The sequence below is a fragment of the Ruditapes philippinarum genome, unplaced genomic scaffold (genome assembly GCF_026571515.1).
Source record: "Ruditapes philippinarum isolate M1 unplaced genomic scaffold, ASM2657151v2 ctg132_1_1_1_1, whole genome shotgun sequence".
Taxonomy (NCBI): Eukaryota; Metazoa; Mollusca; class Bivalvia; order Venerida; family Veneridae; genus Ruditapes; species Ruditapes philippinarum.
The window spans coordinates 50,339-75,622 of record NW_026860195.1 but is presented as its reverse complement, the minus strand read 5'-3'; the positions used below and the strand labels follow the sequence as shown (position 1 = coordinate 75,622).

At 32.0% G+C, this 25,284-nt stretch overlaps 1 protein-coding gene across 2 annotated transcripts; it reads left to right on the top strand.

Moving 5' to 3' along the window:
- Positions 1-2,608: 2,608 nt before the first annotated feature.
- Positions 2,609-25,284, top strand: LOC132759178 (serine/threonine-protein kinase Nek2-like). 2 transcript variants are annotated; one of them, XM_060750902.1, is made up of 9 exons: positions 2,609-2,754; positions 5,007-5,106; positions 5,592-5,809; positions 6,299-6,536; positions 7,936-8,145; positions 8,734-8,911; positions 9,816-9,912; positions 10,832-10,923; positions 23,457-25,284. In XM_060750902.1, the coding sequence occupies exons 1-9, from the start codon at positions 2,744-2,746 to the stop codon at positions 23,744-23,746; spliced, it is 1,434 nt and encodes a 477-aa protein (XP_060606885.1). In that variant the 5' UTR covers positions 2,609-2,743; the 3' UTR covers positions 23,747-25,284. The 2 variants fall into 2 exon arrangements, with proteins under 2 accessions (XP_060606885.1, XP_060606884.1); XM_060750901.1 differs by lacking the exon at positions 2,609-2,754 and adding an exon at positions 2,903-3,312.

Sequence of the window (25,284 nt, the reverse complement as noted above, 5' to 3'; positions counted from 1 at the left end):
CAAATCTCATGAAAAAGAGTTAGATGATTATATTCAAATCATTGTGCTGAAAATAATCTTACAAAAAAGTATGAGATAGAATTTTACTGCAGCTCAAAATCTGCGACAATTTGATCAGGAATAATTGCCCTATAAAAACAAAAAGCCTAATATTGGTTTATACAGAATTTATCTTAGTTCGATTGTGTAGGAAGCTTTAAGCTTATAGACACACTTTCGAATCCGTTCCTGGAACCAACCAGTACTGAGCAATGAGTGTAAAGTTTCTTGCTCAAGGAAACAACGACTTGCCCCTGACGGGGTTTGAACCCATGCGGCTAGCGATCATTACTAGTCCGACGCGTTAACCACTCGGCCATGTCGCCACATAGCCTAATGTTGGGAAGCGGACTTGTTCGGATAAATCTTGGTTTGACATTAATTGTTAAAATACTAGGATGAGTAACTTTTTTGGGGGAAAATACAAGGTAAACAGATCTTTAGATATTTTGCGAATAGAAGAGGAAAGCAAACAGTATAAGACAGAAATGGGAATTAAATAAGTCCATTTTATTACATGCTTTTCGGTGGTTTATAGAAATATATCAGTGATATAAAAATGGTAATTTCACTGTTTGAAACAGTGAAATTACCACTTTGATAATTTCACTGTTTTGAATTTAAGCCCCTAACGTTGTTTCAGTGAAATACCAGCGTGCACAGAACTTGGTACCAACTTAATGACGTGACGTCGTAAATGACGTCACGTTGTATTATTATTTGGCGCGCTTTTCATTCAGTATTAGGTTTAATGTCTTTTTAAAACGTTTCTTTGCATATAATAAAAAGAAAATTTGTTTAATTTAGTGTAAGATCGAAATATATTTCACCTTGTGAACACCAAAAGTTTTATATTTCACTCGTGGCTGCGCCACTCGTGAAATATACCTTTTGGTGCTCACTCGGTGAAATATATTCCGATCTTACACTGAACTAAACAAATATCCTCTATGTAAACAAAATTCAAGGTCTGAAAAATAGTGATCCTAAACTGGAATCTTCTTAATAGGTACTCCAGTGAAAGAAAGGACAAGAAAGAATAAAATTTCAAGCCGTGCTTAATAAAAACAATAAATTCTTTATTTAACGAAGGTAGCTAATTAAGACAATACATTAAAGATTCTGTAAATAAATGTTTAATGGTTTTATATCATAAATATGATGTTTAAATAAAGATTTATAAGGTTGAACATTGACAAGAATATGATATCTCCGTAGACCTGCCTTCGTGTTCATTAATGATGTTGGTATAACGGAGATAATTATTAAGCAATACGTGCCTTTCAACTATTTTGAAATTCTTGAGAGAATAGATATTGGCATGTAATTATTGGAGTTTGACTTATCTCCCCCTTTGTGTAAAGTTCCAGTTTATCTAGGAATACTCCTAGAAAAATAGTTTTATTTATTTAAAATTGACGTTATTCCTCTCGTTATATAGTATTTAATTAACCGGTGTCCTCCAAGGTTGTCAATATATAGAGGATATTCTAGTTTCTTCTATAAATACATGATTTATTTTCATCGAGTGGTATTAAAATTGATATTTCAGCAGCCACGAGTGAAATATAATAATTTTTATACCACAAGATGAAAATGAATCTTGTATTTATAGAAAAAACTTGAATTTTCTGTTTATTATATACTTTTTTTCCTTTTTAACATTATAAATAAGGAAGAATTCCCTTTTAATTGTGTTTATTAGCTGAATTTAGAAGAAAATCGTCCGGGAAGACACCAGTGAAAATACGGAAAATATCAGTGAAAAATAAATTTTTACAGTGAAAATACGGAAAAATAAAAATACGTATTTTATTTCATCAATGTTTCTCAATATATCATTTATAAATATGTAATAAATAGAGGATATTCAAGTTTTTTCTATAAATACATGATTTATTTTCATTGAGTGGTATGAAAATAAATATTTCATGAGTGGCGGTAGTATGGTAATATGGTAATTTTCATGCCACAAGATGAAAATAAATCATGTATTTATAGAAAAACTTGAATTTTCTGTTTATTATATACATTTTTCTCCTTTTTGATATTAAAATTTGAAAGATTTTTCCTTAAATTTTGTGTACTGGCAGAATTTAAAAGAAAGTAGTCCGGCAAGACACCAGTGAAAATACGGAAAATATGTTTCACTGCAGTGAAAAATAAATTTTTACAGTGAAAATACGGAAAATGAAAATACGCATTTTATTTCATCAATATTTCTCAATATTACATTTATAAGTATATAATAAATCTGCTTATTTCAAATGTGGTCATAAAATTAATGTCAAATTGCTAATGCTAGAAACTCTTTTAAATACGAAAAATTCTTTGCATTAAAATCAGATTTCTTAATGAGTTTTAAAATTTCGATGAATGATTATTCAACGCATTTGCAACATTTACATTTCTTTTAAATAGATAACATCATTATGTTTAAAGTGATTGGTAAAGACGGTTGTTGCTTATTCACATTTAATATGTCTTTTAAATTTTGCAAGAAATATTTAGAGGTCTTTTGTACATTTGAAATGAAGATTTTGCTCTTTACGCCACTTTATGTCGTTTGACTTCTTTTTACTGCTTTAGTTTAGGTACACCGGATTTGCGGTAAATTCAAAGTTGACAATAAATACACAGCAATACTTTATCCAGAATAGCATTATTTTCTGCAGACTAAAATAATTCATAAGTATTGCAAAGAATGGAACGAAGGTAAAAAAAGTCGCATATAGTGCGGCTATCATTGTTTATTATTGTAAATAGTTCCTGTGACATGTTCAATCATGTTTGTTGGATCTTTCTAAAAATAGTATCAATATGAATATTAGCAATTATGATCACGACACTGATATTCAACTAATGGAAGAACTCCAAAAAATATAATACATTGTATTTTTCTGTTACATTTACTATTTCTTGCATTTTGTGAATTATTCCATTTATTACATAAGTTCTACATATTTATAAATTGACAGTGATTAACCTAAATAGTAAATTAACTGGCTGTTCAAAACAGCTGTCATGTACATGGCAACTTCGTTGAAATGCAGTAAGACATAACAACTATTGGATTTCGCTTCTATTTGTGTTCAATTAACTTGTCACAATGGAAAAGAGTACACAAAGTCAAACATGTAGCGAACATGTTATTAAAACTGGGACAAATAATATTGATACAAATAATATTCAAATGGAGGGAGATTTATGTCTTGGAGAGAGAATTAGACCTTCTTCAGTTCATAGGTCACTCTCTATGAAACAAACTCATTTGTAAGTTATTTTTAAATTTATTGACATGAGCAGTGTAAAACCTTACAATCATGAAAGCAAAATATTAATATGTTAAAATAAAGGTAAATTTATGTTTAAATAAGCAAATTAAAATATGTACATATTATGGAATTTTAATTATAATTTTGTTATTTAAGACTACTGGCTGGGGACCACTAAAAATGGACAACTGTCAAACCCTGATGGCTATTTTTTCTTTGGTCAGTTGTTGTGACTGTCAATCAGTCCCTTTAAAGTTTTTAAGAACAATAAATGCATACTTATTCAAGTAAATTTATGTTAGCAATCATAAACTGTAACATTCTAATGTTTACTTGAAGAACATTAGCGTTGAAAATTTGAACTTAAAGAGACCTCTTATACTAGCTTTAATCATTTGCTGAGTAAGCAATAGAATATCCAAAGCTTCAACATTTGCCGTCTTTAGTTCTCCTCAATTCTTTGTACTTATTAAATAATGGTCTTAATATTGTGTGTTATGAAATTGTATCAATGTATTTTCAGTAATTTTTGTGTAATATAAGCATTAATGTACTATTTAAGCACTATGCTTAATTTATCAATCACTAGACTTTTAACTGGATACTAAGGGTGTAACGGTTTACCAGTATACCGATATATTGCAATATGAAAAAAATAAATTTCGTACCGCAATACAATTTTTGGAAAACCGGTATTTTATAAAAATCATAATTTTCAATTAATAGCCTTCTAATTTCGCATAAAATCTTTAACTGGCAAATTTTATCGGCGCCAACATAAGATAAAAATATCTGACAACTAGTACACTTAAAATAGGCGGCCACATAATTTACATAAGCGGCCCAGATGTGAAAGGTCACGCGCAACTAGTTTTGTTTATCAAATTGTGTGACACTTTACTTTCTATTTAGTCCTTACATTTTTGTGAAGTTTTTACTAAGAATATATACATATAATGATAATAAATAATGTAACTCCATCTTCATATCAAATGTTACTCCATCTTCATATCAAAATATATATACGTAGAGCTGTCATTGATTCAGTGCAAAGCATATCAACGATATATCGATATCAAGTGACTAAAATCAACGATACACCGATATATCGATAATATCCTATACTCACTTGTCTGTCATTCACTTTCATACCTGTTTCAATGATTTCAGTCAAAAACATGTTGTCACCATTGCTATGAAATAATTCCACTATATAACAAAAGCATAACATTAGATATAAATAACTGTTTCTGCATATATTTTGGGTGAATTGTATAATTTCTAGACATTTAATATATAAGTCAAAAGTATCGATTTTTTAAAATGTGTATCGATTATTGATCGACAAAAAAATATCAACGATACATCGATATTGTCGATATCGATGACAGCTCTATATATACAACAATACGTAATGCAATATATTGCAATACATTTCAGCAAAATGGCAATATATTGCAATACGTTTTTTGCCGTATTGTTACATCCCTACTGGATACCGACATATTAGATTGCTTATCTACTCAGCTGTTGCATGACCTGTTATATAAAGTCTAAGCTTGAATGAAAAAAATTAAGTGACAGAAAGTATAGTGAAGTTGTTTGCAAATAATTTTAGAGGGACATTTATATTCTGACTTCTTTGAAAAATCAATTTGACACCTTAAAGGTAAATCACATATTTTATTCTAGGAGTAAAACAACAACTCTTGATGACTTTGAGGTACTATCAACAATTGGCACAGGATCTTATGGAACTTGTAAGAAAATTGAAAGGAAAAAAGATGGCAAGGTAATTAAGGATCATGTCTTGGTCTGACATGATCATTCAAGATGAAAAAAGGGCTAGCACCATTTCAACTTACAAACTATTTAAGATAAAAATCATTATAATGCCTGGTTTCATTAAATATGATAGAAATTTTTAACTGCCTCTCAAATTATGTCGATAAATTAAAATATATTAAATATTTAAAGTCTTAACATAACTTTTGACTGATTAGTTTTATATACTATATTTGATAGATTTAGAGTTCTATTTTACTTGTCAGTGTGTCCGTTTGACCCTTGAAATGACACTTTGACCCTTCAAATTTCAAAAAGACCTGATTTGACCCACAGGATTTTAACTGGAGGGTCAAATTTTGTTAAAATCATGGGGATTTGCCTTGTATCTGGTCAAAATGACCCTCAGGATTTCATGGCTAGTGAACACCCTGCTTGTATTTGTCAGCATATTTTAGCATGAATAAGTAAGAAGTTAATAATCTCATTTAGATACTTGTATGGAAGGAGCTTGATTATGGGTCAATGACAGAGACAGAGAAACAGATGTTGGTATCTGAGGTCAATCTCCTCAGAGAACTGAAGAGTCCATACATTGTTAGATATTATGACAGAATTATAGACAGGGCTCGTACTACAATTTATATTGTGATGGAATATTGTAAAGGTGGGGATCTTTCAACCATCATAGCCAAAAATAAAAGAGAAGGGTAAGTTCGCTCTAGTTTTCAGTCAACAAGAGAATAACATGTTGAAGATGTGCTGTTGCAAACACTTGCCTTTAGTGTTTCAGTCTACTTTTCTGGTAAACAGTATCTTGTTTTAAAACAAGTCAAAGTCAAGGAACCTTATGTGTTTAAGAATGTTTATAACTCTCTTTGGTAATTCTATTTCAAAATTTATAATGTTTTATGCAAAACTTTGGTTGCTGTTTCAACCATAAAGGAAAGCTTTATTCTTTGTAAAAAAAATTGGTCTCTTTGATTTCTTTATAATTTCATAGAAATGATCCATGAGATATTTTATACCATGATCACTAAAATGATTTTGATTCATCAGAAATTTTGCTTTCACAGGTTACATTTTCCTTAATGCATGAAATCTTAGACAATCACTTTGCTCAAACTAGTTACAAACTAAAAGTAAAAGAAAATTTGAAAATTAAAAAGAAAATAAGAATGTGACAAATAATTTTGTAGAGCCTACTTAGATGAAGAGTTTATATGGAAGATTTTGATACAGCTTACCCTGGCTCTACAAGAATGTCACCAGCGGAAAAATGGCCGTGCTGTTCTCCATAGAGACATGAAGCCTGCAAATGTATTTCTTGACACAGATAAGAATGTGAAACTTGGTGATTTTGGTTTAGCAAGGGTGCTACATCATGAGACAAGCTTTGCTAATACATATGTCGGCACTCCATATTACATGAGTCCAGTAAGTTACATTCTGTTCTAAGCCATATTGACACTCATTTAGGTTATAAATTTACAACTTATTCTTTACCGGTACCTTTATAATGAATAGTTGAATAAATTTCCAGCACACTGTTGTGTTTACTAGTAAATACATGTAAGTAAATGGATTTCAGTTTTGTATAATCTTTTGACATGTAGGTTGACTGTGTTGTAAAACTTTCTGAAATCTTGTATAATTTGTATTTTTTGTATCTTTATGAATACTTTATCATTTTTCCAAGTTTTCATCTATTTTATTACAGATCTTCTGTGAAGCAATAATATGTTATTTTTAAAATGTTTACTGGTATATTAACAAAACTGCAATTCAGATGCATGTATGTACATTTGTGCTACAAAATTTTCCAGATTACTTAATAACAAAATATCTTTTTAAATCATTGTCTGCAGGGTTAAAATTAGAAATTATATTTAATAAGTTCAACTTTAACTACAGACGATATTAATTTTGATGTACTTGCCACATTTCACAGTTCAGAATCAGATATCCAGGGCCCTAGACCCCTTTGTTGTTTGCACTCTTTTTCAATTGAAGACTCAAGAGTACAGGTACGGTACCCCTGGACCAAACACAGATTACTCGGGAGTTCAATAAATTTATTATTATCAGATGTACACTTTATACATGTAGATAGTCAACAGGTAAACTTCAACAGTCGTATTCACGATATTGGTACGAAATTCACAGCAGAGTAATCAATTTGGACTTAGCTGTGTTTTACTATTATATGCCAAAAGAAACTTAGAGATTTTAATGGTATGGCTTTGTCTGTCCGTCTGTCCTCACTACCAAATAGGTATAGGGTCCATCTAATTGTAAACAGAACAAAAAGAAAAATACAGTTCATTTCATAACAATAGAATAAGGGGTCAATCGCCTTTTATTAAACAAAAGAAAACAACACAAGTAATGAGTCCACATATTCCATTTTAGACCAATGTTCGTCTGTAGACAATTGGTTTCTGTTGCATAACTTTTGAAGAACTTAAATAATAGTGATTAAATTTGGCATATTATATCAAAACACATGTCAAGTTCGATTTCCTCTGCAATCAACTTATAAATGATAGAGTTATCCCCCTTTTTAACCAGATTTTCTGTTACCACAGGATAACTTTTGAATGTGCTTATACTTTGCCTGTATGTTTGTTATATCAAAACACAGGTTACATTGATTTTTCTCTGAAATTTATTCATTAGTGACAAAGTTATGCCCCTTCTATTGCAAATAATCTATTACAAACATGCTTTTACCTAAAAAATTAGACAGTTTTTTTTTCATTTTACCTTCTTTTAAATTTGCCATAGGGTTAATATTGCCCAGCCTTAGCGGAACTCTTATTGTTGTTTTTTCCAGGAACTTGTGAACAATATGGCCTACAATGAAAAGAGTGATATCTGGTCAATGGGCTGTGTTCTGTATGAGCTCTGTGCCCTTCATCCACCTTTTATTGCCTCAAACCAAACAGAATTAAATAGAAAGATAAGAATCGGGGACTTCAGTCGCATTCCAGTTAGATACTCTGATGATCTCAATACAGTTATTGGCAAAATGTTACATGTTGAGGTAAGTTTGTTTTCTTAATGTTTTGTGTTTTTACTCACTGCAGCTTAGTTATTTTACATGCAGCAATGCTGAGTTAAATTAATCATAGCCTCTAGCATAGATAATAGATGTAGACTTTTATGAAGGAAAATTATAACTTTCATGGATTTTGAATAAACCTACCCTATTTTGAAGTCAAACATTTTATTTCTTTTACTATCAAGCACAGGCAACTGTTTTACTGGCTGAACTGAATCTTTCTATTACTTTGTCAGATTAAAAAATGTACTGGTTGGTCTTACTAATAACGGTCCTACATTGTCTCCATATATCGGTGGTCTTGTGAATTTGGAATATTTTTTGTTTGGTTTCCATTGAAAATTAGCAGATAAAATTTAGTGATATTTGCATTGCTTTTGTGTGAAATAGAACATTTTCTGATTTAATTTCCTACTGCTAAGCCTTTTAATAAAAACTAATATGCTCCTTGCAATAAAATGCACACAAGTTTACATCACTTCACTTTTAATGGCTGCTGTAAATTGCTTTGTCTTCAGTTACATACCTTAGTACAGAAATAAAAGTTTGTTTAAATTACATCTGTTTCAGGTTTCCAAAAGATTAAGCATAGAAGAGCTGTTAGAATACCCACTTGTGTCTCAGAAACGCATAAAACTAGAGCGTAAAATGTCAGGACAACAGCATACTTCCATAGACTTTAAAACATGGGAAATGGAACTTAGAAATTTGGAAAGAGAGTTAGAAAATAAAAAAAAAGATCTTGAAAGTAAGTTGGCTTTTTGTAAAAAACATAACATATAACCATACCATTTATTTTTGATATGGTAATCATGGCCTTCTTGTTCTTCTTCATTCTAAGTTATACAATGGATTTGCTTAGTGCAACTTATGTCTGTTTCATGTGGTTATTAGTGTCCTACTGGTATAGCCGCAGGGGACAACAGGTTTACTGTCTCTCCGTCAGTCAGTCTGCCTTTCCGCAAAAACTCGATCCCATGATAACTCAAAAAGTACTGAACATATTTTTAGCACGTTTTTTTTTCTACTATAGTGAAAAATCTCTAACTTGATTATCATGACAAGGCACAGTTGTAAGACAATGGTCACTAACTTGTATATTTTCTATGCTTTTTTGCTGGAAATCATTCACTTTTTTAATATTGAACTTTTCACAGCTGAATTTAATTTGTTGCCACAATTTTGTCTGTATTAAATACCGAATGTTGTATAGAATGAGAATTTTTATTTGTTTTAATCACTTCATGTAATTGTGAGACGACCAATGAAATAGGTGTCTTTGACACACCTCTAATCAACTGGATATCGGTCAGAAATCCCACAGCTGATAAATGTTAATTGTTGGTCCGTGGGTATCCGACGATGCCTTGTATGAAGCTTACCAGCATATTAACGTAGCTTGTATTCATCTGAACATAAAATAATAAGAAGTTTTCACTCAGCTAAACAATGAGACAGTTATATTGACAGGCTTATTTCACATATATCATCAAGACCCAATTTACAAAAAGGTTTTTCATATAAATTTTAATGGAAATATCTGTTAAGGTGTTATGTACACATTGAAGTTTTCTTTTATTTTCAACACTTCAAATATCTTTGCAGTAAACAAGAATTTTTCATTATCACAGTTTAATGTATATTTTCTTTAGGAAGAGAAAGAGAGTTGGATGTTCGTGAAAAGATGATAGAAGACAAAAACAAAAGTGCTACTGTTAGGGAGAAATTAGCTGAAGAAAAGTACACAAGGTCAGTACGAAGATCAAACTTTAATATATCTTACCAAGTTTAGAAGTAAGTTTATATGGATAGATAATTGCCTTCCAGTCCTGCTGACAATAACCTATTTCTTTAATAATGGTTGTCAACCACCTACTGCTTGTGTTGTCATTTATCTTTGTTGTAGTGCTGATGCTCCAGCACACATTGCTTATGTCAGCTTTTTGGATCATTGATCCATCTGTCACCCAATGTTCATGATCCATCTGTCACCCAATGTTCATGATCCATCTGTCACCCAATGTTCATGATCCATCTGTCACCCAATGTTCATGATCCATCTGTCACCCAATGTTCATGATCCATCTGTCATCCAGTGTTCATGATCCATCTGTCACCCAGTGTTCATGATCCATCTGTCACCCAATGTCCATGATCCATATGTCACCCAATGTCCATGATTCAGCTGTCACCCAATGTCCATGATCCATATGTCACCCAATGTTCATGATCCATCTGTCACCTGATGTCCAAGATCCGTCTATCACCCAATGTCCATGATCCATCTGTCGCCCCATGTTCATGATCCATCTGTCACCCAATGTTAATAATCCATCTGTCACCCAATGTCCATGATACATCTGTCACCCAATGTTCATGATCCATCTGTCACCCAATGTTCATGATCCATCTGTCACACAATGTTCATGATCCATCTGTCACCCATTGTCCAAGATCCATCTGTCACCCAATGTACATGGTTCATCTTGCATACATTTCTATTAGAGTTGCACCATGAAGCATTTAGTATTTGTCTCTGTTGGGAATAGAAGACTGCTGTAACAACATTATTTCTTGTTTGGTGTTAAATTGGACAGGGCACAAATAAAATGATTTTTTTTTTGCAAAAGCAAGTTCACTAACATTTTATTTTGATATTTTTTTGCAGGGCAGAAACATTACTGATGGATTATGAACATAAAATGAGGAAAGATACAGATAAATTGTTGAGGAGAGAGTGTGATTATGTACCTATACCAGGTAAATCCAAGAAAACTGTTCTTTCACCAGTACAAAAAGTCAAACCTGTACAATTGTTTGATAGAAATCGTAAAGAGTAATTGTACAAAATTTTGGTGATTTTTTTAATGGAAAACTGAAATTATATGAATACTTTGTGATTGAAATAAGAAATCACATGACTTGATCTGAAATCTTTAATCATCTGTTATAATTGTTCTTTCATTTTCATGATGTAAAGGTTAATAGATGTATTTTCAGTCTGCAGAAATTTTACATTATTTTGTGCTCTTGTAGGATTTGTCTTGTATACAGAAGGAAAGAAGTTTCAATTAGTTAATGTTAAATTATCACAAAATAGTAATGATCTGTTGTTGTGTGCTCATGTATTTGGTCTTTATAAGAGAATAATACAGAAAAGTTTTTTATTCATCAATGAATCATCTTGAAAAAAGTAAGTGCTAATAATATTGCATGCGTAAGTTTTACTAACTTGTTACTTTTTATGGCTCTTTATTTTGGTAAATATTGAGGACTTGGTCTGCTCTTATGTAATATAACTATTATAACATGAAGAGCTATCCTGCTATGCAGGTGTCACTAATGGTACTGATAATTTCAACCATTAGTATTATACTGTCTAAATCTAAATAATCTTTTTTCATTATTGCTTTGAAATTTTGAAAGAAAAAATTTACTTTGTTAATGACGATCATCCCCATTTCCAGGTAAAATAGCAGTACTCTGGAATTTGACATAACTACTACTGAATGCCTTTTTGGCTTAGAATTTCAGTAATGATTATCATATGTTCCACTTTACACTTTAAGGTTTTGTTTTTGAAGTATTTTATACTTGTTAATGACCATTGGTTTAACTTCCAGACAAGAGGATATAACTCTTGTTAGGAATTTTGACAAAATTATTAACCTTTCCATACTTGGATATTGCTTTGAAACATGAAATATTTATTTTTAGTCCCCTACCGGTTTACCGGAGGGGACTTTAGGTTTACCCTCCGTCCGTCTGTCTGTCTGTCCGTCCGTCAGTCCGTCCGTCCGTCTGTCTGTCCGTCCACAAAACTGGATCCCGCGATAACGCAAAAAGTACTGAAAATATTTTAATGAAACTTGATATATGGATAGATGGCAGTATGGAGATTATGCACGTCTTTTTCTTTTCTTCCTGTGTTGAAAATTCTGGTTGCTATGGCAACAAATAGACTGAAAATATTGCAAATTTTACACATAACCTGGATCCCGCGATAACGCAAAAAGTACTGAAAATATTTTTATGAAACTTGATATATGGATAGATGGCAGTATGGAGATTATGCACGTCTTTTTCTTTTCTTCCTATGTTGAAAATTCTGGTTGCTATGGCAACAAATAGACTGAAAATATGGCAAATTATACACATAACCTGGATCTAGTGATAACACAAAAAGTACTGAAAATATGTTTATGAAACTTGACATATGGGTAGATGGCAGTATGGAAATTATGCACATCCTTTTCTTATCTTCCTATGTTGAAAATTCTGGTTGCTATGGCAACAAATAAACTGAATTTCAGGATTTTTGATTCTAGTTTTTTAAGTTTTTCACTATAAGTTCTTTATTTCTTAAGGTATTTTCTTCAAACTTTAAATATAAGTTGCTTGTCATCAACCACATCATATGTGACAAGGTTTACAACTCTAGCACAAAATTTATTAGAATTACCTCCCTTGAACTTAAAATTTTCATGAAAAAAAACATTGTTTTTTTAATAACTTCTTTTTCTGAATGTATCTACTTCAAACTTCATATAAATGTTTCTTATTATCACTCAACATTTGTGAGTGTTCAATACTCTAGCAAGACTATTTCCAGAATTATGCCCCTTTTGAACTTGAGAAATTGGTAATTTTTACTCCAACTTCTTCAATCATGATAGGATTTTAAAAATGTTATATTTTGATAACAGGGATGTTTAAAAAATAACTTTTAGAGTGTCCTTCAGTCCGTCTGTCTGTACATAAAAACTGTTTCCTGTGATCACTTTTAAAGAACTTTTTCAACAAATTTACTTAAAATAGGAACCTAAGTGAATGGCCAATGGCCCTTCAGAATGTTGCTTGGGCTCTTACCGGTAGGGGACTTATGGATTGCCTGCAATACTATGATAATTGCTTGTTCAGGCAGGAGTGCAAACTTTGTTTTTAATTTCATAATTACTTATATGGCCAGTAAATATAATTATTTAGTTAACTGAAACAAGAAACCAAATATAAAAAACCATTTAAGGACAACTCTTTTGACCATGACTGTCTCACATGAAGTATATTTTTGTACAAGATGAGAATGTTGACTGATTCATAACAAGTCTTCATATTAGTATTGTAAAGACGTGTGACAATTTTGTACCAAGTCCTTAATAAGCTCCACTGAGTCCTGATAACTAATATCTGTTTCATAATGCTCCCTGAAGGGTGAGTATATAGTTGCCGCTTTGTCCGTCTGTCTGTCCGCACTACCCAATAGGGATAGGGGGCCATATAACTGTAAACAGAACAAAAGAGAATAATAGAGTTCATTCCGTAACAAATGAGTAAGGTGCCATTGGCCCTCTATTAAACAAAAGAAAAAAACCCAAAAGAAATGGCCCCTTATTCCATTTGAGCCAGACGTCAGTCCACTTTCTTGTCCAGGACATAACTCTGAAACAACAAGAGGTATCAACGTGAAACTTTGTAAGAAGATAGATCTCATTGGGTAGATGTGCAGTGCAAAAAAAACAACTCTGTTTTGCCTTATTTTGGAGTTAGTGCCCTTTGTTTATTTTTATACTTTGAACTTTGTCCGGGACATAACTCTGAAACTATAAGAGTTATCAACATAAAACTTTGTAGGTAGATAGATCTCATTGGGTAGAAGTGCAGTGCAAAATAACAATAACTCTGCCATGCCTAATTTTTGAGAAATTGCCTTTTGTTCATTTTTACTTATTGAACTTTGTCCGGAACATAACTCTGAAACTATAAGAGCTATCAACATGAAAATTTGTAGGAAGATAAATCTAATTGGGTAGATTTGCAATCCACAAGAACTGTAACTCTGCCTTGCCTTATTTTAGAGTTATTGCTCTTTGTTCATATTTACATTTTGAACTTTGTTCTACATTTGGAATTATTGCACTTTGTCCGGGACATAACTCTGAAACTACGATAGGTATACTTTTCTGTGTTCAAAACCAATTCGGGGAGCATCACCGGTCTCAACAGGTTCTTGTTATCTTAGGTTGTCACATAACATTTAAGCACTTTAAAAGTTATGTTGCCCGCAGAAGAGTTACCTTTTAAAATCACTATTTCATTAATATTTGAAGGTTTTTCATGGATTAATTACACATTCATGTTGGTACTTAGGGGGCAATCCAAGAGATATGTTCATTGTCTATCTCTATTACCAATTTAAGTATGAATTTGAATGAGGGGCATTATTTTAAGTCACTGTTACCAATAACATGAGCATGAAATTATCCTCCTCTGTGAACTTTAAAATCCCTGCATTGTCCTTCTTTCACTATCAAGCATTATTTCAGGTATTCTGTCAGTTTGAAAACTTTTGTTATATTTTGGCTATTGGTACTTTGCGAAATGGAACGTAACGAAACGAAACGGAACAAGGGGCACCATTTAGGGGAAATTAAGGAGTCAACTTAAAATTTGGAAAAAATCAACATAATCATAATAATAACTTATATAGTAAATTATATGAACTCTGTATAATCATAGTCGAATGGTGTATAATGTCCACTGAAACTCATATTACGCAAAACATTAATTTTTAGTCTTGTTCCGTTACGTTACGCAAAATACCGTTACCCACACGGGTATTGGTATTTTGCGAAACGGAACGAAACAAAAATTCAAAACGTTTAGATAATTAAATCGGTGAAAGGAATAAAACAAGTTATCTATCATTTGTAGTTAAAAGCAAAGCACCAAATGATTATAAATCGAACATCTGTTGTCGAGCCCATTTGTTCATGTATATAAATCAGCATAGCACCAAATGATTATAAATCGAACATCTGTTGTCAAGCGCATTTGTTCATGTATATGAATCAGAGAGCAACCTTATATGATTTACCGGTCATCTTGTAAAATGGTACTAAACATAAGCTGTCTCACATGCAGCAGGTTAAGAAATGAAATAAAATTCGTCTTGTTTCGTTACGTTACGCAAATTACCAATACCCACACAGGTATTGGTACTTTGCGAAACGGAACGAAACGAGAACAAATGATTTATTAACATGATCTGATTTTTTTTCAGGAATTCATATCTAATAATCGATAATCGTTTATACTTGCATGTACATGATCGCAAGGATTTGCAAGTCAATATTGTTAATGTAATTTACAACAGTTCATCAACGCCATAATTAGAAATTACTACCATGCAACACTATTAAAAGTAAAGGTAAAGTTTCTTGTTTAACGTGGCTAATCGACGAAAGGTCCCCGCTTTGAATGGATGAAACCACTTTTTTCACGTCGTGCCCACGGTAAGCGTCATATACCTCCCCAGCATCCAGTCTAGGCCGATATTGCTGGAAACAATACCCTATTAAGTAATTCACCGAGCACTGAACACTAGCTTCGATATCAATTGCGGCCGGGAATCGAACCGGACGGCTGTGTTGTATTCCAACCTGCTACACACTCCCTACTGACTCCTTATGTATGAATAACATATACATTACTCTCAAACTGTTATAGATACCATGAGCTTCATAAAGAGCCTCGACATGGCAATACTCGCCGGGCATTTTCGAATAATTTATATATAAATATATATATATAGTATATTTATATATATATGTAGTTAAAAATTGCCGGCCTAGACCTGCAAGGCACCTTTCTACATGTATGTTATTATATATGTAAGATTAAACGCCAAATTATGTATTCCATTTTGACGTCGTTGTCCTTGACGTCATATTACGTTGACGTCATTTCCTGTAAACAAGGTATACCTGATGTCGAAACGTTGTATATTTTTCAAATAGAATAATTACATTTTTAATATTCAAACTTACATTAGATTATAGGAAAATTTGTATGTCTGTGAAGGGAAGATTTTTTGCATTATTCCATGCATGTTCATTACGCTGTAATCTTTATTTACATAATACAAATATAACTTAATTAGCCCGTTCTCTCTTATACATACACATATACATACAATACATATATAACCAAATTAGCCTTTTCTCTCTCGTTTCGTTCCGTTTCGCAAAGTACCAATACCCGTGTGGGTATTGGTACTTTGCGAAACGGAACGAAACAAGAGAATATTATTTTATTTACCACGACTCCGCGGCGCCCGACTCCGCCGAACTTCGAGACAGCCCTCATTCAAGCAGATGTTTTTGTTTTGTTTTTTTGCTGTAGACTAGAGAAAATGTAATAATTTTTTTAAATACAATAACTTTAAACCTATAATGTTGCTTAAACCGATAAGCGTCATTTATATCCCCGCATCCAGTCTGGGCCGATACTCCTGGAAACAAAACACATTGAAGTAAATCACCGAGCTCTGAACACTAGTCTTGATATCAGCTGCGGCGAGAATCGAACCAGGATCGCTGGTCTTGTAGTCTAACCTGCTAACACCTGCGCTACTGACTTCCTATGTATCAAACTCATAGGTACATGTACCTTCATAAATAACTCCAACATGCAATTTTGCCGGGTATATCAAATAATCATTAATGGCTTTATGTATGTAGTAATTATTGTCGACCCTGTATCTACAAGTCGCCTTTTTACATGTATGTTATAAGATTATTGAAAAATTTGTATGTTTGTAAAGGGAAGGCTTTTTGCATATTTTCTTGCATGTTCACGCGTGTTATTTTAAAAATACTTTTCTTCAAACACAATTTTGCCTTTTACTCATACTTAATGCTCTTTAAAAAAATAACCAAATATTAGCCCTTTTTCTCCTTTTTCTTCCGTTCGCAAATACCAATACCCACACAGGTATTGGTACTTTGCGAAACGGAACGAAACGAGACAGAATATATTTATATCAATTATTCTTTTTCGGAATATCGGATAATCGTTAATGTTTGTATAACTGTCAAGTTTGAATCTGCAACTAATCATTATTATGTATTAAGGATAATCTGTTAGTTCGTGTTCCTTCCATTTAATGATTTGTAATTAAATATGATTTAGCTATTATTATTTGAATTCTTACTGTCGGCATCTTGAATTACATAATACATTTGTAACCAAATTATAGTAGTCTTTTTATATTCTGTTCCGTTCCGTTTCGCAAAGTACCAATACCAACACTGGAATTAGTACTTTGCGAAACGAAACGGAACGAGCAAATTTAAACATGTACAGGAATATCAAATAACATTGTATTGATGTGTTTATTTCTAATACTGTAGAGCTTCGATCTGCAACTTGTCATTTCATGTCTGAAGATTACAGGAGAATTTGTATACTATTTTCGTGAGAAGGGAATACTTTTGATGCATTTCTTTGCATGTAACTGCTTGTACTGAACTTTGATTATCCTTTACTTACTTTCTAATTCTGATGCATACTCAATCGGCAAATACCTTTAAGGCCAAATGAGCTTTTGCTTTATCGATCCGTTCCGTTTCGTAAAGTACCAATACCCACACAGGTATTGGTACTTTGCGAAACGAAACGGAACAAAAAAAAAATTAATGTACTTTTACATGAAATTTTTCAGGCATTCATATCTAATAATCGTTTATACTTGCCTGTAGAATACATTCGAGTCTGGATTGGTAAATCATTGTTTTTTAAGTAATTGACATCAACTTTAAACTAAAACAAAGACATAATACGAAATTACTGGTACAATGCAACATACTGTAACTATACACACCTGCGTATGTACCTTCGTTAGACGAATCGGAATACAATAGAGCAACACATGATGAATAATCATTTATATATTGTGGTATGGATGTATAATGCCGAGCCCGCATCCGAAAATTCACTTTTGTATTGAGAGATGATAGGAGAATTTGTATACATGCACTTGAAGAGAATATATTTTACATATTTACTTGCATACAACTTGCGTTCAAAGATATAAAGGAATGTGCAATAGAGTAAATCGAATTAACGTAAAATAATAAATATTTGCTATAGATATTACAGATACCATAAACTGCGTATTGTTCGAAACGAAAGTAATTTCGTTTGTGGCGGTAACTGTAAGTATACATAAACCATGTATACCGTTTTGCCAGACTTTAAAATCTGTATGATTTACTTCGAAGTTCGACAATTACCGACAAAACGTTGAATATTCAAATGTCCAAGGTCAATATTGGCAAACAATACCATAAGTTTTTTAAATAAAATAAAATTCTCTTGTTTCGTTCCGTTTCGCAAAGTACCAATACCCGTGTGGGTATTGGTACTTTGCGAAACGGAACGAAACGAGAGAGAAAAGGCTTATTTGGTTATACATGTATATGTATTATGTAATCCAAGATGCCGACAATAAGAATGAAAAGATAAATAGACGGAGAATCATATTTTCGGATGCGGGCACGGCAATTAATACAATACAACCAAAAATGATATATGTAAGATAAGATATATTTAAAGTCGGCAAAAAAAAAACCACAATGATTTACCAATCCAGACTCGACTTTTATTTACAGGCAAGCATAAACGATCATTATATATGAATGTCTGAAATATTTCATGTAAAATACCATTATTATTTCTCGTTACGTTCCGTTTCACAAAGTACCAATACCTGTGTGGGTATTGGTACTTTGCGAAACGGAACGAAACGAGATAGGAAAAGCTAATTTGGCCACATATGTATATAGAGGATATTTGTTTGTTTTGCATGTAAGATTGAAATATAATTTCACTGAGTGAACACCAGATGCAATATTTTCACGAGTGGCGTAGCCACGAGTGAAAATATAATAGCTGGTGTTCACGAATGAAATATATTTCAATCTTATATGTAAAACAAATAAATTTTCTTTTTATTTCATGCTTTTTAAGTGATTTTAAGTATTATTTACTGATTTTGCCGCGTAACGTCGCGCATTCTCCATCATCAATTTTGAAATATAGTTCTGTTAAATTTCTCTAATTTTGGTACATTTTTAACATGATGTATGGTGACATCGACTTTCTTTTCATAAAGAAGCAAAATTTACGCATGACAGCGTTTATTTCTGCCTGTTATTCCATTTAGTTATGATTTTCTTTTCATCCGCATTTAGATATAGTCCGGCTACAGTGAAAATTATATTTTATAAATTTCACTAGTGGTTTATTAGAATATAATCATCTGATATATTACAATAAAACACTGGAAAGCATGAAATAATATGTGATTCAAGGTACTGATACCTTAGAATTAGAAAAAAAATAAGGATACTAAAATTTCGGTACAATGAGTTACAAATGTACATGTAAATAATTCCCTTCACACGGACATACAAATTCTCCTGTTATCTTCAGACATAAAAAGACAAGTTGCAGATCGAAACTCTACAGTAATACAAAAAAACAACACATATAGAAATGATTATTTAATATTCCTGTACATAGTAAAAAAATTTGCTCGTTCCGTTTTGTTTCGCAAAGTACCAAATCCGGTGTGGGTATTGGTACTTTGCGAAACGGAACGAAACAGAATATAAAAAGACCTTTGGTTACAAATGTATTATGTAGTTCAATATGTCGACAGTAAGAATTCAAATAAAAATAGGTTATTCATATCTCATTAGAAGCAATGACATGCAAAGAACAGAATCATACAGATTCTCCTTAATACATTATAATGATTAGTTGCAGATTCAAGCTCGACAGTTATACAAACATTAACGATTATCCGACATTCCTAAAAATGATATAAATATATTTTGTCTTGTTTCGTTCCGTTTCGCAAAGTACCAATACCTGTGTGGGTATTGGTACTTTGCGAAACGGAACGAAACAAGAGAGAAAGGGCTAATTTAGTTATATTTGTATTATGTAAATAAAGATTACAGCGTAATGTACATGCATGGAATAATGCAAAAAATCTTCCCTTCACAGACATACAAATTTTCCTATAATCTAATGTAAGTTTGAATATTAAAAAATTAATTATTTAATTTGAAAAATATACAACGTTTCGACTCAAAAGTTTTCAAACATTAACGATTATCCGACATTCCGAAAAAGAATAATTGATTTAAATATATTTTGTCTCGTTTCGTTCCGTTTCGCAAAGTACCAATACCTGTGTGGGTATTGGTACTTTGCGAAACGGAACAAAACAAGAGAGAAAGGGCTAATTTGGTATAATGTGGAGAATAATCACGCGTGCACATACAAGGAAATATGCAAAAAAACCTTCCCTTTACAAACATACAAATTGTCCTATAATCTTATAACAAAATTCCATGCCGAGGTTATTTATGAAGATACATGTATCTATGAGTTTGATACAAAGGAAGTCAGTAGCGCAGTGTTAGCAGGTTAGACTACAAGACCAGCTAGCGATCTTGGTTCGTCGACTAGCGACGTTAATAAGAAATTCTACCTTTACTTTTAGTAAAGTGTTGTATGGTTCCAGTTATTAGTTATGGCGTTGATGAGCTGTCGCAAATTACTTGAACAATATTGACATACAAATTCTTGTGATCATTATTGTACATTGAAGCATAAACGATTATTAGATAAAAAACATTTCATGTATATAAATAATTTTTTTTTCTCGTTTCGTTCCGTTTCGCAAAATACCAATACCCATGAAGGTAATGGTACTTTGCGAAACGAAACGGAACTAGACAAAACTATAGTTCATACTTAATTGTTTGTGTACAATGAGTTTCATCGGATAGACATAGATTATACAGAATTCGTATAATTTACTATTATGATTACTTTATATTGATTTTAAGAATTTACATTTCATTTATTAATTTCCCCTATGTGGTGCCTCTCGTTCCGTTCCGTTCCGTTTCGCAAAGTACCAATAGCCTTATATTTTAACCAAGGTGCACCTAGAAATACTGCTGTTATTATTTTCTTTTATAATAAGGGCCTGTATAGGGATATTTTTATATGCCCGAAAGGGCATATTATGTTATACCCCCTGGCGTCCGTCTGTCTGTCCGTACGTCCGTTAGCAATTTGGTTTCCGGAGCATAACTTAAGTTCCATTTGGCCCACAATGTTCAAACTTCATAGGATGATTGTCCATATTGGGTAGAAGACCCCTATTGATTTTGGGGTCAAAGGTCAAGGTCACTATTACCTTAAAACTGAAAACAGATTCCGGAGCATAACTTAAGTTCCATTCGACCAACCAAACTTCATAGGATGATTGTCCACATTGGGTAACAGACCCCTATTGATTTTGGGGTCACAATGTCAAAGGTCACTATTACCTTGATACTGAAAACAGTTTCCGGAGCATAACTTAAGTTCCAATTGGTCCACAATGTTCAAACTTCATAGGATGATTGTCCATATTGGGTAGAAGACCCTATTGATTTTGGGGTCAAAAGGTCAAGGTCACTATTACCTTGATACTGAAAACAGTCGGAGCATAAATTAAGTTCCAATTGGCCCACAATGTTCAAACTTCATAGGATGATTGTCCATATTGGGTAACAGACCCCTATTGATTTTGGGGTCAAAAGGTCAAAGGTCAAGGTCACTATTACCTTAAAACTGAAAACTGTTTCCAGAGCATAACTTAAGTTCCATTCGACCCACAATGTTCAAACTTCATAGGATGATTGTCCATATTGGGTAGAAGACCCCTATTGATTTTGGGGTCACAAGGTCAAAGTCACTATTACCTTGATTCTCAAAACAGTTTCCGGAGCATAACTTAAGTTCCATCTGGCCCACAATGTTCAAACTTCATAGGATGAGTGTCCATATTAGGTAGAAGACCCCTATTGATTTTGGGGTCAAAAGGTCAGCGGTCAAGGTCACTATATCCTTAAAACTGAAAACAGTTTCCGGAGCATAACTCAAGTCCATTTGGCCCACAATATTCAAACTTCATAGGATGATTGTCCATATTGGGTAGAAGAACCCTATTGATTTTGGGGTCACAAGGTCAAAGTCACTTTTACCTTAATACTGAAAACAGTTTCTAGAGCATAATTAAAGTTCCAATTGGCCCACAATATTCAAACTTCTTAGGATGATTGTCCATATAAGGTAGAAGACCCCTATTGATTTTGGGGTCACAAGGTCTAAGGTTAAGGTCATTATTAATAACTTAAGTATTAATCAACCTACAGCTGTAAAATTTTATAGGATGAACAGCTGATTCCCATGTTTTACAAATGCTTCATCCTTACAAAAAAAACAACACTTTCAGGTATATAATGCTCCGCCTAGCGGTGCTCTTGTTTAATAAAGGCTTTACAGAAAAGAATTTAATATGGTTTATTGTTCAGAATTTCATTTGAATTGATTTTTCAATGTACATGTACTAGTATTTTGTAAACTTAGATGTCTTTGTAACGTAGAAAGTTTGAAGACAGCCTAAGTATCATAAGATTTGTGTTGTTAGAATTTTGTTTAAGCATCATAAACATGAATTATCCTTATGGCAATGCATCACATTTTAATACGGCAACCAAAGTGTATATCTGATATTCTTTCTTCCTTTTTCTGTGTATTTTCATCAGAGTGATATTTCTTGTTTATGGTCTTTCAAAAATAAAAACCTTGTTTTTAAATGTACATTAAATACAGGATATTTGTTTGTTTTGCATGTTAGATTGAAATATATTTCACTGAGTGAACACCAGATGCAATATTTTCACGAGTGGCATAGCCACGAGTGAAAATAGAAAAGCTGGTGTTCACAAATGAAATATATTTCATTCTTATATGTAAAACAAATAAATTTTCTTTTCTTTTTCATGCTTTTTAAGTGATTTTAAATACTTTTTACTGATTTTCCCGCGTTATGTAGCACATTCTTCTTTATGACGTCATCACAACATCTGAAATATAATTCTGTTAAATTTCTCTACTTTTGTAACATTTTTAACATGATGTATGATAACATCGACTTTCTTGTCCTAAAGAAGCAAAATTTACGTGACAGCATTTATTTTTGCCCTATATTCCATTTAGTTATGATATTCTTTTCATCCGCATTCAGATGTAGTCCGACTACAGTGAAAATTGTATTTAATAAATTTCACTAGTGGTTTTTCAGAATACAATCATCTGATATATTACAGTAAAACACTGGAAAGCATGAAATAATTTTGTTCAAAACCCCTTTTAACAGTGTAGCTGGTGTTCATATATTCCTATCAATCTGACCTAAATGCTTATTGTAACTCAAGGGTCAAGCTAGTAATATGCCAAAAAGAAAAAAGCATCTTGTAGTTGTCTGGTGCAATGTAATGAAGTATAAACATTGAAGCATTTGTTGTTTTGAGAGTTGATTTATAGTCTTAAGATATGTGTTGTAAGGAAAAAATAATTTTGTTATAATAATTTCATTTCAGAGTCTACTGCTGATAGTCAGTCATCTTGTTTACCAAAGAAAAAGGAAGTTGAGACTCCAAAGAAGAAAGTCTCATTTGATATATATGGTAAAGAGAATCAACGATTTAAAGATCGCTATGGTGATCCTCTAAATAAATATTCTGACTATGATAGTGGCTACATTCAGGATTTGTTAAAAAAACATGAATTGAAGGAGCGTTTATATCAAGTAAAACATCGATCGATGGAACTGAGACGGACTGACGATCGTGCTGGTACACAGTCCAGGAATCTCCTTTTATTCAGATAGTTCTATTCCAATGGCTTATTTTTATGCAAAATTTATAATTTATTATTAATGAAGGATATTTTAGGGTTGTTGTTGTCGTTTTTCTTTTTGCTTGTAATCAAGCTTTGCTTTTTCTTTTGAAGAGGCTATTTATAGTTGCCTAGGGTATTCCAAAATGTCCCCTCCTTTGTATTCTCAAATATCTAATACACATTAAAAGCACTCTGAATTTATACATGTATATTTTTTACTTGATTATTAAAGCAACTTTCAGATCGCTATACTTTAAATGTGACAAAAAGAGAAATATGAGCTGGGGGAGGGGGTGGTCTGAGAGTACTGTAAAACCAGTTATTATGATTGCTGTGATGTATAATGCTTTAAGATAAGTTTATATTACAAAGTTATTTTTAGTTATATATCACATGTAATTGAAATATTTCATGTAAGTAATAAATGGACAGTTGTGATGTTTATATTGTGATATTTTAATTACTATAGATAAGGCTACTGTAATATTGAGGAACTTTTTGTTTTACAGACTTAATGTTCACACTTGCTCAAAGTACATTTTATGTTGCAAAATATGTTTCTGTAAATTAATGGAACAGACTTGTTACACTTAAGCCTTGCATGCTGGTACGTTTTATTGTATAGTATTCACCTTATGACATTGTTAAAAAATAATTAAAATAGTGATTTTTTTATTTTCTAATGTTTATTTATTCTACTATTTTTTGAAAAAATGAAGTACTATCTGTTGATTTTAAACCTGTGAAACTATATCCTATCACTTCACATGATTTGGAAAGTAACATACACATGCAGTAGGATATAATCACTCAACCAAATAATGTACCAATTAACTGATGATAAACTAGATAGGTCTTTGTATATTTATTATGTTTAGTACAGGTTCATGTGTGCAAACCTGTGAATTTGTTTATATCATAGTTTAAAAAAGGCAATAAAATTATACATGCAAAAACTTGATATTTTGAAAGGTAACAATTTGCTTAATGTTCAATACCCTATAATACCTTAATATAATATTAGACCTATTTTTATTATGAATGATGTTAATTATGATAGGGCTGACCCCTTATACCTATTATGATGGTAATTTAAGTTGCTCAGTTTGGGCTTCAAAAAAATACTACATCTACACATGGTGAACATTTAAGTTCTCTGGTACTGTTTCTGGGACATAGGAACATCTTGAAGGCATATGCTACAGTTATCATATAAATATAATTATAGGTAGAATAAACTGTATAATAGCATATGTCCAAATTGCATAATCTTGAAATATGAAGTTTTGTTAGTATGATGTACATGTATATATCAATTTTGTTTTTATAAGAATTCCGTCCAACATAAAATTTTGATCTCAATATGAAAATATATGATACATTATTACAACATATTGTGTTATTTTGTTTGAGCATGCTTTAATGGTTGTAATTTTTTTTCTTTATAAAGTTGTGATTTTGACCAATATACATATGTTTCTGATGACCATCAAATGTTTGTTATAATAAATATTTTTATTTATTTCA